Consider the following 17,519-nt stretch of genomic DNA (forward strand, 5'->3'; position numbering starts at 1 on the left):
AAATGTTCTTCCCCATAAGGGGTCCCTGGCCCCGACAAGTTTGAGAACCACTGCTCAAAAGTATTTAAATTGATCAAAATAAGCTTGTGAGAACTTTTACGTCATTTCATTTAAGCACATGTTGCTATCATAGTGTAACAGACTGGGGGACATGCTGATGGTTACTGTTATGCCATAGTTCAGGCTGTTATGTTCAGTTAAAGAAAAGGTCTGTATAGGGTATTTAGTTTTACTGAGGTCAGTGAACGCATGTGTCATGAAGGTTTTGTCGTGTTGGCGTTCACTACTGCCCTCAGTAGCCTGTGTGTAAGGTGGAATAATGAAACCTTTTTCCGTGACACACACTCATGACACATTCACTGACCTCCGGAAAAGTCAGTTACTATTCGAAACAGTCCTTTTCTTCGGATGAATATAACAGCATGAACTATGGCATAACAGTAACTGTCAGCATGTCACCCAGTCCGTTACAAAACTTTCTTAGCACCTTTAGAAACAAGAGTTTACAAGTGTTTGTACTTAAAGTAAGTACTTGTATCTTAATAGTTTAATAAAGCTGCTTTGCTGAATTAAATTATCTGCATACTTCTCCCACCAGTGAACTTATGTTTTTAAGACTTCCAAGAGATTTTCTGAAATTTTCCAGTTCAAATATTGAAACACATGTGGTTTGTATTGTACCACTTATTGTCAAAAGACTGAACTGAGTGAACTGAAACATTCTGGACAGTAGCATTATGGCCTCACGGATTTGAGGGTATTTTAGAAAAGGTAAGAGAGTGTCTGGTTTGCAGAGGAGAGGAAGTTACACATACTGACCACCAGGTGTCACTGATGGAGAGAATACCTACCTTTGTCATCCTGATCCTGCAGAGAGAGAGAGAGAGAGAGAGAGAGAGAGAGCGAGAGAGAGTATGAAATATCATATTGAAAATGATCCTAAGAGTATCTTGACTTTTATCAGTAGAATCCTGTTTGAAGGCTCATGGGCTCTCGCGAACACGTTTGAGTGAGCCAGACTAATTTGCAGTCAAAGACTGTGGAGCCAGGGGATGCAGCAAGTGTGTGTGTGTGTGTGTGTGTGTGTTTGTGTTGTGTGATCATTTTTAATTATCAGCTCGTCACCGTGCGGAGCTGCCGATTACAGACTTGCTGATTCACAGAGTGTGAGGAAAACAGAGAGCGCGCTGACAACACAGTGATATCAGTAGATGGTGTTAGACTCGTGTGTCAGCTCCCTTCATCACTCTGTGGGAAGTGTGATTAAAGTCACGTTGTTGCCTCCCTGTGAACTCTCTGGAAGTTTATAAATCACAAACATCAAAGTGAAAAGCGGATTGTTTGTGTTCTTTTAATTAGCCTCTAATTAGCAGTTAACCCGCCTACAACTTTCTGAGGAACAAGTCGTTTTGTTTTCAGTAATAAAAGATCGGTTTGACAAATTGTTTCTGCAGTGTCACAGGTACACAGACCCAGTGCTAATTAAAACTAATTAAATACCATATTCCTGTTTTTCAAACTTTTAATAGTACATCATTTTCTGAAATTGTAACATGTTTGTTGTTACCTGCCAGGTGGCTGAGGATGTAAATTAGCGTTTTGCTAACTCAGGCATGTTTTAATCCTGTATTTTTATACTCATGTTCATTTGCTTTTTCACTGTCAAGATAACAATATTTTTTGTGACATTAGTGATGTGACATTTAAAGACATTAAAAGTTATCAGAATATTCCTAAATACACAAAAAAAGGATAAACCCCTTGAGATGAACCATCTCGTTTTCAAGGGGGTCCTAAACACAAATAAACAAATGATACAGTACATCAGGCAAGACAACACAAATACACTCACACATACACATACAAAAGCTCTCCTAGGCCACTCCCACGCCCACTGAATGACTGAATGGTTGACTGATGTAACACAAAAGGGGAATCTCAATATCAGTAATACAGTAACAATAATCCATTTATCTCTGTGAGTCTTTAAATGAGCTTTTAAACAGCCACAGCACGGTCAGACTGCTGCCACGCTGGCGCTGTGCAGGTGATTTAGCTACTCGAGCTTCCAGAAGTCTCGTCTCAACATTTTATATTTTTAAATAATTGGTACCTGCTCTTCATTTACTTTAGATGCAAACTTTAAATCTGTTATTTCACATCTTTTTTCTTTATATTTTATGTTGACAGGTGAAAAAAATACTCCCCACACCTGCTTTATAAGCATTTTAACGTGTCCTGTTTGGACTTTTCCTCTGAGAAGTGAGACTCTCATGAAAGCTATAATAACAAGTTTCATTTTGTATTCGTGTTGTATGTTGTTAGAGTGTGTGCTTCCAGACAATGCATCATGTTGAATGCAGAAGAACAGCATTTGCCACCTGGCTGTTTACAGCGGTTCACTGCTTTTATTATCTTGCAAACATTTAAGTTCAATCTGGTTTTCAGCAACAGCTTTTAGTCTTGATTGTTTTGGATGAAGATGGAGGACTTATTGAGTATTTATTTAGATGCTGGTTAATGCAACAATACTTTCTGCTCTACGATGATATTCCTGTGACGTTTGGACTTTGACAAAGCATTTCATTTTAAGGTATATAAACAGAGTAGCTACTCACCGATCTGTCCTGAGACCTCGTCACTCTGACCGTCTTTAACCTCGACCTCTCCTTCTTCTCTGCCCTGTGAGATGGAAGGACAGGAAATAAGAGACATTTAGAGAAAGAGGACATGCATTTTTACTGCAAGAACTTTTCCAAAGTACTGGGAACCTTTTGCATCAAGGACATTGTTTAAAAAATAAGTTCTGGGGACGTCTTAGATACTTTCTTACTGTGTTGTTTCATGCAGGCTATATAAATGTGGACAACAGGTAGTCATTTCAGCTACCGGTCACAAAAGTGAAACAAATTAGGTCTCACGTTTGCAATGGATGCTCATGTGCACCCTGCAATGTAACAAAATAATCCCAATTAGTACAATTAAATAATTGATACATTTATGCAAGATAGGTAGAAAGTGTTAGGGCTCATATCATGTTGATCTTCTTAAACGTCCCATTGCAGGATGGTCCAGTGTTTTTTTTACCCAAGGAGATAAGACATGAAGCACAGCAGCACCTTTCAGCAGCATTTAGAGGATTTGCCAGCTCTTGTTATGGCTGCCACTTAGTTCCAGGTCATTTCCCTCAGTTAGAAACTGTCCTAGCCTTCTTTCCTCCCCACAGAGGGTCCGCATGCTCCTGCTAGTTTTGTCAGCTGAGTTTAAATTTAGATTCGTCAGCACTTCCTGCGGTGGATCGGCTCCCTGCTGGTGATCTTTTCCAACAATACTTTTCAAATAAAATGAATCTCCAGTGTCTCACTTAAGGGCCTTGTTTGTCTATTGAAGGCTCGTTTTATAATTTAGGCTGACAAGCCAAATGTGTGTTCATACAAAGTCTTACATTATGCAGCTCTTAGTCTCCTGATATCTGCAGACAGCCAAACAACTGGCGCTGAGAACAGACCACAGAAATTAGCATAATGACTGAGGGGGAAATGTGAGTCTGCAGGCGATTCTTCGGTTCTAATATCTGAAAGGCTTTAAAACCAAACAATACCTTCACACGAGCATGTTTGTACTACTGCAAAATGCTTTATTTACTTTTCTCTCTATCCTCGGCTCCTACAGTCACCTCCTCCTCTTTCTCTTGTTGTGTCCTTCCTTCAAACGACATGATGACAGTGTAATACCTCAGCAAAAACACAATGGTTGAGGAGAAGAAGAGGAAGAGAAGATGTCAGATAAGGAAGAGGCGATGCGGAGGAGCAAGTGGAACAAAACGAGGAAGAGAAAATAGAAGAGAGGAGGGAAGATGAGAGCAGATAAAGAAGAAGAGGGAAGAGATGATCAAAAAGAGGAGGAAGAGAAGATGCGAGACAATGAAGAGGAGATGTGGAGGAGCAAGTGGAACAAAACGAGGAAGAGAAAATAGAAGAGAGGAGGGAAGATGAGAGCAGATAAAGAAGAAGAGGGAAGAGATGATCAAAAAGAGGAGGAAGAGAAGATGTGAGACAATGAAGAGGAGATGTGGAGGAGTAAGTGGAACCAAACGAGGAAGAGAAAATAGAAGAGAGAAGGGAAGATGAGAGCAGATAAAGGAGGAGATGAAGAAGAGAAGAGGAAGAAAGGTAGATATATTAGAGGAAGGAGAGAGATGAGCAAAAAGAGGAGGAAGAAAGGAGGTTGTGATAGAGACAGATCAGGAGACAGGAGGAGAAGAGGAGACAGACGGGAGGTGGTGCAGAAGTAGAAGAAGACGAGGAGGAGAGAAGGGAGGAGAGGAGACAAGGAGAAGGATCAAGTGGAGCATAAAGGTGAGGAGAGGAGAAGAAGGGGGTAGAACAAGGTGGTGCACATAAAGGAGAAGATGTTAAAGAGTATAAGAAGAGCAGAGGATGAGGAGCAGAAAAAAGGAGGAGAAGTGGAGAGAAGGACCAGACAGGAAAGTTCATGGTGCGATTAAACAGCCTATAATTAAAACAGCGGCTAATTTCACTGATTAGCTTCGTGCTATAAAGCTCATATTACCGTACAGCCTTTATTAGAGTCTCTTCTTCTGGTGGCTGTATTGTTATACCTTCTGGAACACTTTATACACCATCATAAGAAAAGTTCTATTATTCTCTCACTATAACACAGCTCTTCTATTCTCCCGAACCAGCACCAGCCCCCTATTCTAACACCCCATGCTATTAATACCCCACCTTCTGCACCTCTGTGTCACATCTCCACATGCATCCCTCCCATGTTTTATTATCTCTCTCATCCTCTCCTCCTATTTTAACACTGCCGCACTTTCCTTCCCTCCACTCCATCACTCTCCACACCCCTCCCTCGCTCCCCTCCCTCCCTCCTCGTCACCTCTGTCAGTGTCACAGACGGTAACAAGACTTGTTCTAAAAATTGTCTCCTCCTCCTCCCACCTTAGAAGCCTATCAGCATCTGTCTATCACCTGCTCCTCCTGGGAAACGAGGAGGCAGAGGGAGGTGAGAGGAGGGGATATTGCTCCACCAACAGGTTCACTTTCAGCAGGTTCTATGTCATGATGATGTTTGCAGGCTTATGAGCAGTGGTGAAGGAAGTTTTATTCAGTGGAAGTACTGTAGAAATATAAGAAGAACTCTGACCTCCTGCGGCTGGGGATGACTCCGACTTCGGGACAGTTTGGAGGCGGGGGGCTGAGGTGACGGGCGGGCCACCACTCCTCTTCTCCAGCGCTGCTCACATGGAGGATATCCCCGAAATGAAAGGGCAGGACCTGACTGGGCGCGCTCAGGTCCGACGTGCTTCCATCGTAGTCGAACAACGCTCTGCAGACAGACAGAGGAACAAACACTTTCATGTTACACACGTTTAATTATAACAAAACTTCCCTGAGACATATTCTTCCCATTGCGAACTATTGCATGTAGTTTAGTCAATATTTTGCAGATTCCATCCTCCTTATTTTGAACACTTAACAGCTCTATAAACATCTTTAAAAACACTTTTACATTGTCTTTGATTTAGACGCAACAAAAGAAGTGGGTGAAAAGTGAAAGTAAACAATGCAGGAAACCTGCATTCTTTGTCTTTGTCAGCAGAGGGCGACCACAACAGATGCAAAAAGAACTTCAAGGGCTAGGGCTAGCAACGAGTTAGCAACAAGTTTATTGTCTCAATCGCTACTTTCAAGTCCTCACTACATCAGGATGTTCTTTTTTGCATATGATGCTTAAAGGTGTGGCTACCTTTGATTGAGAAGTAGTAACTACAGCAGCCTGTTAAAAAGGATAGAGGCGTAGCAATGCGTTTCTACCCTCTTGTAGACATTGCTCACTAATTACAGTTACTAGTTACAGTTACATTCAAAGGTCAGACCTTTGCCACGATTGGCTGACAGTATTTGGAGTGACTGCGTAGTCCCTCCCCGACATGTGCGATTCCTCGTGGGGGAGTGGCCACACTGCACTGTCACTCCAAAGTTGTAGAAAACATGGCCGCTCTAGGATCGGTTATTCGGCCTTATATGTACGAGGAAGGAGGTATCGTCATGGTAAGTTGAAATCTTGACGACTTGACTACAAGCTAGTGCAAAAAGGCAGCCTGCATTTATGTCTGGATTTTGTGTTGTTGTGTTTTGTTGATTTTGTTGGTCTTCAGTTAAAGATTTGGTGGTTTGATTGTCCTTTAATAAAGCCACCGTATTTGAGTGTTTTAAGGTGTTTCACATGGTTATTTCCGGGTCAGATTGTGGATAGTTGTTAGCCCCACAGGGCCGCCTTAGTGTGGGGCCTAACAATGGCAAAGAAACAACAAAACCACTAACTGTGGTAACGTCAGGTCGGCTATGTCGACTTCTTTTATACAGTTTATGTCTTTATCTTTATATTTATGATTCTTGACTTTTGCAGAAAATTTTTTGTGTGACCTTTATGCAGCTAAATACAGAGGCAAATTCCTTGTACTTCAAAACCTATTTCTGTTTTTGGTTGCATTATCCCATCATGGAACCACGAAAAGACTAAGTGAACTTTAGTAAGGATGCCTTTTACCTCTCTCTCAACTACTGACAAGAACTTGACATCTATAAAAAACACTGTAAAACAAAATAAAGTGAAAGAACAAGGCAGAGAGAGAGACAGAGACACAGAGACACGGGGAGAGAGAGAGATCAGTTGTAGTAAATAACAGCCAAAGCAGCTGAGGACTGCTTTTCTACACTATTTATTTATGACCTTGTCTGAATGTACATGACTCTATGAGTGTGTGTGTTTGTGCGCACACACATCTGTCTGCGTTTAAGTCAGTCTGTTTGTGTGCATTTGTGTTGCTGTGTATGTTCAGCGTGTCCCAACGGTGATCTGTCTCTGTGACCACAGACCTGTCCGCAGGGAAAAGACCCAGGAAAGTAGGCCAACAATATGTGTGTGTGTGTGTCCGTGTGTGTGTGTGTCTGTGAGCCTGTGCGTGTGCAAAGGAACTAGAGCTGAAATAACCGACATCCCCTGAAGTCCCCGCTGCCTTCATCAATAAAACAGAACATAGACAGAGAAGAAACCGGGAGAGAAGAGGAGAAATCAGACAGCGAGGCAGATCCAGAGAGTCTGACAAAAACACCACCTCATGTTTTATTTATGTTACTTTAAAGATGGTAAAGAAAAACTTCCACACAGGACTTTATGTTTACAGCTGGCTGCTAAAATGAGACTTAATAGACTGAACAGACTAATGGAAACAATGACCAGAAGGTCAACAGTTCAAGTTAGGTTCACTGATCAGCTGTAGTGGCTAGTGACCTTTGTAGACTTAGTTAAACTTTAGTTAAACTTCTTCATGGCCAACATCAGAGGGTGGTGTTTAAAATAGCAGATAAAAATGGTGGAAATTGGACAAATACATATTAATCAGACAAATTAGGAAGAGGTTGTTTGGTACAGTAAAAAAAAAAGTTGAAAGTGTGCAGGAAAAACATGTAATTTTACTGATTACAGGTAAAAACACATCGTTTGTCTCTGCCGTCTACAATAAGACGTAAAAGTTAAAATGACTATTTAGCTACAGCGTAGGGAGTTTTGTTGCCTTGTGTCATGGCCAGCACATTGAAATTCTTTTAAATTGTGTTACAGCTGCTGATTCTGTTACCTTTATTCAGCTGATTTATTGTCACATAAAACAAATATTTAAAAAAAAACCTTTCTTAGGTGACGGTGAAGAAACTAAGACCAACACTTTTCCTTTTATCAGAGCTGAAGTAATCCTGATAAATCCAAAAGTAATGACTACAACAATGAATGTCGGTTGGAAACGACAAGCAGTTTCATGTGCTGGACTCTGACATTTTCTTTCTCATCCATCCACCTGGGGCCGGTTTGACAAAGATAGACTTTGACTTCGGCTCAGATACAACAAACAGTCAGACTTCAGATAGACGTCTGAATTCATCTGTTTCACAAAAGCAGTTTAGTTCTTGACTATCTTAAGCAGGACTATGGTGCACTGAATTCTGGGTAAATTAAGACTTTTTTGAAAACAAAAAAAATGGCCGACCAAGTAACCGCATCTAACCGCTTGAGTCAGTTTACCCCAGCAGAAAATGTTTGTCTAATGGAGGAATTCAACAGTTATAAGAGCAGCAGGTGTCACTGACTGTTACCACGGTAACATGTGTCTTAGAGCTGAGTTAACCTGGGGGTAAGGTGTCTCATTTTTTTGGCTTTAAATTAGTCAGTCTTTATTTTTGTAAAACGGTGTAACTTGCATTAGACTAATCTATGAGCAATGACTGGCCTAACACTATAGACCTGTCTAAAACATCTTTATGAAACTGGCCCCTGGAGCTCCTCCCTAAGCTGACTTTGTTGCTCTATAACACGACCACCTGACTTCTTCTGATGCCAGAGACTCAAAAGTGTTGAGACTGGAGGAATGTCCTCAAAATGCTGGCTCTATTTTAATCCAAGTAAATATTCATTCATTATTCATGTAGGATTGAAAAATATTCTTGACATACAAATGCAGCTGTTGGTCGCCACATTTCCACACTTCCTATGTTCAGCAGACCACTTCAGCAACTTCTATGATATCTATGATCAGAACCAAATTACATGGATTACCAGGAAACTTATTCAGAAGTTAATCACTGTTATAAAATCTTCTTAATCTACAATTTTTGTGTGTTTTTTAAATGTTGAAAACAACATGTATGGTTAAAAACGTGTCAGTGAATATGTCTTCTGCTATGAGCAAGATGTACAAATATTATAATAAAACTATTATAATATAGTAAAGATGTAAGAGAAGGAGACAACATGTTACAGGACATACTGTATATATATAAATAGGTGGTATACATTAACATTAGTGGGTCAGTGAGTGAGTTAAAGACAAACAAGATCACTCTCATTAAACAGACCCACACGTCCCAAATGGCCTCACAGCCGCCAGGTTACTCTGATGAATAACGTGTAGTATCATTAAGGCCACATGTAAATGTAACTCTAAATCAATTACCCGTTCTCCCCATAACACAGTTTAATTCCTCTGTGGCAACTTCTGAAATCTAATTACGCGAGCGAAGGACCACAGTCATTACTGCAGTGTAATCTTTAACACTTGTCCATTCACAGTGTGTGTGTGTGTGATAACCTGAGGAAATGTTAAACATTAAGCACAGCCAGCAGCCAAAATGTATTGCAACCTTACCTTTCTGATGATATTCATGTTGTTACATACTGTTTATGATCTTTTTTATAGAATAGTAAAAGACAGCATGAGAAAGGTTACAGCGTAGTTTAAACAGGAGGTGCAGGGTTGCATTTACATCAGGTCTACAGAGTAAAGGGCATCAGCCACATGTGTGTGTCTAAAAATAAACTCACTTTCCTTTACAATGCCATCACTCTAAGTGCCCATGATCGTAAAAGAAAATATAAAACACAGAAAGGAACATGCTTTCCACAGATCCTAAAGGATTTTATTACAGCCACACGTAAATGTAACTAATCAATTACCAGCTCTCAGTATCACAGGTGTTTTAATCCTACGAGAAGCTGTAAAATCTCATTACTCTGCTGAAGGGACTCAGAAACACAGTGGCCTTTTCCCACTGAGCGCCGAGGACATTTTAAACAGTAAATTCTATGTTGGTGTTTTTGCACAGCCAGCATCCTATTGTCTAAACTGCACTGCAGTTTCACTGAATACTCCTATAGCATTACTGCATATAAGCACTTTATTTCAGAGGTGAATGTGCAGAGTAATTCAGTTCAGTGTGGCTGTATTATAATGCCCTCCAATACAAGACAGGCAGTATTATACGCTCATTTTGAAACTTTTATCTATACTGTATGTTTTTTGTGTTATTGTCAGACTGTAAGTGTGCTAAATGCTTCAAAGTAAAAGTCAGACCAGCTTAATAAGCTTGCTGAAAATAAAACCCTGAGCAATTTAAAACCAAAATATTGCGCTGCAGGAAGCAAACGTCCCCGAGCTTTTTGCGAACTCGTGTGAAATGTCTTGAAATGGAGATCTGCACCAGAGATCAGCACAAAGAGAGATGTGTATCATTTTACATCACCCAGGGAGACGCGCGTCTGTGCATCATGCAGCCCTCAGTGTTGTCTTATAGATCCATTCATCATTCATCATTCATGATTTTAGATGATGAGTGTGCTAACATGCTCATTAGTACACAGATTCTGAGCCTTATTCTTGTCTTGTCTTCATGTAGGGGATATGATGCTTGAAGTGATAATAAATGTCACGATCTATCGCAGAATGAGGGAACACAATGGTGATTGAGCCTATGGCCCACTGATGAAAGCATTTGCATTTGCAGTATAACAGACTGGGCGTCTGACTTTTGCAGAAAAAATCACAAGCGGCGCCCAGTTAGTGACGCGTTTTCCATCAGCCAGCAGTGGTTGGTCTGCCAGAGAGGGTAGGCGGAGCTAAGCGGCTTTCTGATCTCTGCGAGTGTTGCGAGTAAACAGTAATCTACTATGGCTGAACAAACAAAGAAAAGATGGATGACTACAGATACAACTTCAAAAATAAGTGAAAATCCAAATAAAAAGAAACAAATTAGACGCTCAGATGAAGCAAACAGTCTAAAAAGGAAAGCGAAAATCGAGAGTTACAACCGGAGCCAACCGTGGACGACACACATGCAAGTGTGCTCCCGCAATTACCATTTATCGCCAGAGGTGCCGCCAAAGACAACGAAACTGAGATCTTCCAGATTAGCACTTTAACCACAGTATCCTGGTTGCTCTATCATAGTAGCATAGCCATGTTTCTTCAAACCAGGATTAGTACTTGGACACTAGCAGGATCCAAGAGACCGAGTTTCTTTCTTTAGCATCTCCTGGAAAGACATCTTAATATGTTTTATCAGTAGCTGCATAAATACAATTAATAAAGAATGCAAAGACATTTCAAATAAACACAGGGGGTGGGTTAGGTTTTGTAGCTACTCATTTTAAATAGAGCTCTGCACCTCAACAATGTAATAAGAATGCCAGGGAAGTCCGTATCGATCGCCATGGTGTGTGTTTGAAAGGGGACGTTAATGGTGTAAAATTAGAAGAAGGGAGGAGAGCAGAAAAGATGACTCACACACCTTACACAAAGGACAGTCGTACATACGTGTGTCACCTTGTTTCAGTGACATTTCTTCTGAGGAAAGGTTAGCCTGTGTCTTCTCCATTACACACAAGCTTACAGTTGAAAACAACCTGCTACTAGTACACACACACACACACACACACACACTCACATACTGTATGTAAATTCATGGACACGCACAGCAGCTGAGAGCACCAGACACCCCCAGTCCGTCACGCAACAGCAGCCTCATCTCGACCAATCAGCTGCCACTATGAGCGCTCCTTTTTTAATATTTGATGCTGATTGGTCAATTATGGGCGGTACCCAGATACTGTACCTTCCCTGTAAGACGGTGATTTATCATGTGGCTTGTTGGGGGGGTTACTGCATTATCCTTTATAACCTTGAAGTGAACGTGGCCTGATTTTGTCAAGACATGGAGGAACGTTCTCATCAAAATTCAGCATGTAAATTGATTAACTTATCCTGGCAGGGTGTCATGGTAATTATCTGATACATGCATATTTCCTTATTAAATGTACAATCATACAGTCATCTATAGGGTGCTCTGCTTTATGAAAAATTCATTCATAGCTGCTGGTGTGGCTCAGGAGACGACCAAATACCTGCAAAAAGCTGTGTGTGTTTCTTTGTCTGCTGTATTTTCTGTTTAAGGCTAACTAGTAAATGATAGCATGCTAACATGCTAAATAAAGGTGGTAAACATGAAAAACATTATAACTGATTAGTATAAGCATGTTAACATGATGATATTAACATTCAACACAGAGTGGTTAACCTGCTAGTGCTGCAGTAGACTTGTATTCTTTTTAGAGCCTGTTTGGTAATCTCTATTTACAGATTCTACACAGAAACGTAGAATCTGTAGGCAGTGACGTGGATTTTAGGGATGGCAAGTGTTCTGGTTTCCGTTTGTACTACGCTTGTAGTCCGAGAAATATTGACCAATTGGGGTAAGCAGGAAAGAACGTAGAACGTAGGAAAGCAGGCGGAACATATGCGCCGTGATGACATCATGGCTCCCATCAGCGTCACCTAACGACGATTTAGCTTCTTATTAATCTCTATTAACAGACATCTGCAGCATGTTCAGCTAACAATCTTTTCTAGATCTAAAATTCAACTTGAAATAAAACTCCCTTGACGCTGTGTCACGAAAGCCAGCGTTCAGATTTCCCAACTTCCTCGAATGCATCAGAAATGATGGATCTGACAAACAAGTATTTTAAAAGTAGTTTTCTTCTCCTCTTGAGGACAGACCTGACAAAGCTTCATTTTGATTTTTTAACTAATCTGCATCATGATGTTGACATTTCGACAAAGGTAAGACCTGTTCATTTAAGTCAATCACAAGAAAAACTGTTTATTTTTCTGTAAACAGTGCAGGAAGTGGAAAAGGAAGTCTTGACTGGAAGTGGTTTATCGCTAACCGCGGGCTACACGCCCGGCATGTTCACCGGTGTCCCCAGAGGCTATATCGCCGTCTACATCGGATGGGATTTGAGATTGCCTGTTTGGTAAAGATTTACTTTAGCAAAAGTACCTTCATGTATTTGAATGAATGAAAATGAATGTTAAATGAGCTTGTTGAGTTTGACAATGCATGTGGGAATTTCATGAAGGAGCTGACTTTCATTTGTTTTTCCTCTATGAATCTGCAGATTTTGACACTATTACAGCAGTTGTATAAAACATGTTGCTCTTTTTGTGCAACACTGAGTGTGTGTTGATTAGTTTTCATTAAAAAACGTATAGTCCAGGCCACACTTGGAAACATTACTGTCTTCATCGTGCAACAACAAATTATATATACAAGTGTTACATTCGTTTAGAGAAATATTACTGCAATAAAATTTGCATCTCTGAGTTCATTATTTTTGCAACGTTTCCCTCAAATGCAGCAAGTCTTTCTCAGCTTATCAGAACAATCAGTGTTCAGGAATCCTCCTCCTTGCAATGCTTTCTTCTGGTTTAATCAAATTAGACGTGAAGAGGCCTTTTCTCCCCAGTTTTTGCAAAATCCAAATGAAAACAGTGGGTGCAAACCTAATTTATGCTAATGATAACCATGCCTGTGGCTAAGTACTTAGAAATGTAATAAGGGTGATGGAAAGCAGCTGCAATGTCATGTTTCCTCATATTTCTCTGTCAAACACACATCTCACAAACGGGATCATCTGTTTGATTGCGAGTTTGCAGGTTTCGCAAAGCATTGTGGGTAAAAAATGAAACTGACTTCAACACAATAAGAGATGAAATGGAACGAGATAATACAAATAATTATATGCCAGTCTAAAAATAGGTTTAAATCCATCAGTCAGCACACACTTGTTGGACTACAGCTCCCAGAGGGCTGGATGTGACTGTTCACTCTGTACAGAGTGTGACCCCCGCCCTGCTCTGAGTGTGAGTCAGTGTGTCAGTGAGTGTTCATATAGTTCAAGGTGACTCTGACCCGACTGCTGCTGCTGCTGCTGCCTTTTCCTTCCAGGCCACTTGCACACAGTTCAGGTCAGACGCTGCTTTCATGCACAGAGATGTCAGCTGCAGTTTCCTCTGAGCTTTGTGTTATTAGTGTATTTGACTAACTTCTGTCCTATCTGGTCTCTTCTGAAAGTGTGCTCTTTAGAGTTTGAGGTCAGAATTACTGCGAGTGAGAATAAGAAAGAAGAGAACATACAGGGGAGGCAATATGGTAACAATAAATATGTGTAGTCTGCTTTCCTGTTGGGAACAGGAAACTGTTTTTAGAGTGATAATCGGATCTTAATGTGGTTTACGAAGAAAAAGCTTTTTACTTTTAAATGATGTTTAAATTACCAAAGTTCAATGAGAATTGTTCCTCTCCCCTTTGACTCTGTTTTCCCATCCCTCCCCGCCAAACCCCTTCTTCTCTTTCTTTGTTTTTCCCTCATCTCTTTCCTCTGAAATGAAAGAGCATGAGGAGACGGCTCCCCCACCCTGAGTCTCTGCCCCACCGGTTCCATCAACTCCATCTGATACAAGACGAAACGACTCCATTCTCTCATCAGAATCCATCCGACATCGTTCCTTCATCCCTCACCCCTCGACCCTTAACTTCATCCCTTCATCCCTCATCCGTTATTTTGATCCCTGCCATTCATCTTATAAAATAAAATATCTTAAATGCACACCTCTGTCGGAGTGGTCTTTGTTAGTGAACAATAACTTAAAGAGCAACTGCACATTTAAACATGTTTTTGAGCTGTAATCTAAATTATATTGCTGTACTGTGATGAAACACATCATTGCCAGTCCGGTCTTTGAGAGGGAGTCTGTGAAACCGTGCTCATTTTCAAATATGTCCTGATCGAGACACGTCATTCACTTGAGCTTACGCTACTTTTGCTAGCACACTGTACATAAGCCTTCTAGCTAACGTTACTTTACCACTCACAGACTGCGCCCATTCTCTCTTCAGAATCAGAAATAACTGAAACAGGCTGCATGCGCGCTCGGTGCATTCGCACTTGCATTGCCTCGGCTCCGAAAGCTCGGGCTTCAGGTGTTAGTGGGGCTGGAGCCAACGGCTCGAACTGATAGGGTCGGGAGCACCACGGTCCTCCACCACACTAAAGTGCTCTTCAGGGGACTCTGGAGGGGAGAAGTCCTCCACCTCAAAAGATCTCTCTGTGGCACATGTACCAGGGGAGGGGACGTCACTGAGCTGCCGGACACTACCACCTCCCGCCACCCCCTCTCAGCCCCTTGCCCTCTTTGAGCATTTTTCAGACTTGTGCAGTGGGTGGAGTTGTGGTCAGACCTGTGGGTGCAGTTACACTTATACCCAGCTAAATATTATAATATGTAAATCTTTAATGGCTGTATAATGCTGTCTTGTTTTATTAAAACGTATTTTTTTGCTGATTTACTCTTCTCCTTTAAGCCCTAGCGGTAGATTATTTTTTTCACGAGTGTGACCATTAGAGCTGCTTCCCGTCTTTGTTTCCGTTGTATTGATCTCCCCAGAGCTCCAAAGTGACTTATTTGCACCCCAGCGACCTAACGTTTAATCAATATTTCAAACGCTGCGATTCCTGTGAGGAAGTGATCTTGAAAGTGCAGGAGGGGTTTTGAACCGACGGGGCTCGGCAGAGGAAACGAAGGATGGACGGGGTGATTCAGAGGAGAATGTGTGTGTGTTCCCTCTGTCCTCGCCCGTCCCGGTTGTTCAGAGAGATCGAGGGTGTTGACAGCCGATAGATGTGTTTGTGTGTCAGGTGTTTTTTTTGCCAGAGAATCTAATTGTGATTTCCGATGTGATAACCTCTCTTTCAGGATCTCACACAAGATGACAAGACACAGAGCCGACAGCTGAGATAAGACCTTATAATAGTTGTGTCACGCTGAAGGACACTGGACAATCAGTCACCTCTGTGTGTCCGCTGCGTGCGTGCGTGTGTGTTACCTGACGTAGAGTGTGCGTTTCTGTGTGGAGCGGAGCGACGTGGAGCTGGAGCTGACACTGCTGGTCATCATCTGTTCCCTCAGGTCATGGATCTTTGCCTCGAAACGACTGTACTCTACACACACAGAGAGACACACAAGAAGAGGAGAAACACTGTAAGACCCAGAAGATTCCAGGTGACGGCTTTTAAAAAGTAATGCTAAACTATTGAAATATCTATAAAGTATCTATTTTCAGCTGCTTTTAGACGCTACCTGTTACTTCACATTAAGAGCAGCTGACTGGCAGTGATTTTTTTACGCTTCAATCATCTGTGCTCAGTGGTTCAGAAGGATTACAGATCAAAAAGAGGAGCGCAGGCACGAACAAACACAGCTTTAATGGTGGTGGAGGGTTCTGCTCACTGTTAACCACATCTCGTATAAATGTCTGCAGCACAACAAGCACAACACGCCGTTTGAGAGTTTATTCTGCATGTTTAAGACGAGGGATTCTCGCATCGCTTCACTATCCTGCTTAGCTACAAACACATTACACACACACAAGCTAATGGGCATGCAGACACGGCCATTGAGCCGTAATCTAATAGTCTGTTTGATCCGAACATTAACTCCTGTTACATCAGACTCGGCCCATGTCAATATCATCATAAACACACATTTACAAGGTCATCCACACACACACACACACACACACACACACACACACTCAGCCAGTCTGAGACCACAGCTCTGACTCAGAAACGTCACTTGAACTCCTACAAATCTGTGTTTACACATCTCTCCGGGCTGGACGTGTGTTATTCATAGATACTGACATTAGAATGTATTTATTAAGATAAATTCATCCTGTAGTGTCCACGCAGGAACAAAAACACTTTTTTTCATTCATTTTTCTGCTGCTATTTTTCCTCGTTTGTGTTTTTCTCCCCTCTGCATGCTTATTTTACTATTTATGTGCATCTGCGATCGCCCATCGGGGAAATGATGAAGCGATTTTTAAATGAAATGAATGCAGCCGGACAGCTTGCAAGCTTTGTATAAGGATGACATCTTCTTTCTTATTCTCAATTGTTTCTCTAAGCGGCAGGAACATAAATCAATGAGCAGAAAAACAAACATAATTGAATTTGCAGAACAGATCCGGGATGCGAGCAGGAGATTCAGAGGGCTGAGAGCCGGTGTTAATGCTGCAAAACCACGTTAGACACATCCGACTGCAGCTGCCTACATGTCGTGTTGTAGGTGGAAGATCTGCACCGAGCACAGGCGTCACATTAAACATGCACACCGGGCTCACACTGTGACGCTCAGGCTCAGCAGTGGTGTGACATGACATCATGGGTGCAGCGTTTTCATGGAGTTATTAGTCAGTTGGCTCGTGTATGCTCATTTGCTGGAGTGCAGCTAACATGGAACACTTAAAGTAATAATCTCGAAGATTTTCATTTAAATAAATGTCTGTTAAGTCACTATCTATCGCTGAATGAGGTAACACAATGGTGACCGAGCCTCTGGCCCACTGATGAAAGCCTTTGCCTCTGCCAGAGAGGGTAGGCGGAGCTAAGCGGCTGCTTTTCCGGTCTCTACAAGTGTTGCGAGTAAACAGAAATCTACTATGGCTGAACAAACAAAGAAAAGATGGATGACTACAGATACAACTTCAAAAATAAGTGAAAATCTAAAGAAACAGAAACAGATTAGACGCTCAGATGAAGCAAACAGTCTGAAAAGGAAAGCGACCGTCAATGAGGAAAATCAAGAGTTACAACTGGAGCCAACCGTGGACGTCACACATGCAACACTGTCTGGATATCTGGGAAGTGTGCTCCTGCAGTTACAGTTTATCGCCATAGGTGCCGCCAAAGAGAACAAAACTGAGATCTTCGAGATTACAACTTTTAAGCAAAAATACATTGAGATAATAAACAGACTG

At 41.5% G+C, this 17,519-nt stretch overlaps 1 protein-coding gene across 3 annotated transcripts in view; it reads right to left on the reverse strand.

The window, feature by feature from the left end:
• LOC138607462 (discs large homolog 1-like protein) overlaps window positions 1-17,519 on the reverse strand; it is a 126,686-nt gene that overhangs the window by 10,177 nt on the left and 98,990 nt on the right. For all 3 annotated transcript variants that reach the window (XM_069680075.1, XM_069680077.1, XM_069680076.1), the window contains 4 exons: window positions 15,585-15,699; window positions 5,173-5,355; window positions 2,619-2,682; window positions 852-867 (listed from right to left, as the gene is read on the reverse strand). In XM_069680075.1, the coding sequence (XP_069536176.1) occupies window positions 852-867; window positions 2,619-2,682; window positions 5,173-5,355; window positions 15,585-15,699 (378 nt within the window). The remainder of the gene's footprint in view (window positions 1-851; window positions 868-2,618; window positions 2,683-5,172; window positions 5,356-15,584; window positions 15,700-17,519) is intronic.

Source organism: Semicossyphus pulcher, unplaced genomic scaffold (genome assembly GCF_022749685.1).
Source record: "Semicossyphus pulcher isolate SPU_LCO1_2020_fin unplaced genomic scaffold, fSemPul1.0.p SCAF_4, whole genome shotgun sequence".
Lineage (NCBI taxonomy): Eukaryota > Metazoa > Chordata > Actinopteri > Labriformes > Labridae > Semicossyphus > Semicossyphus pulcher.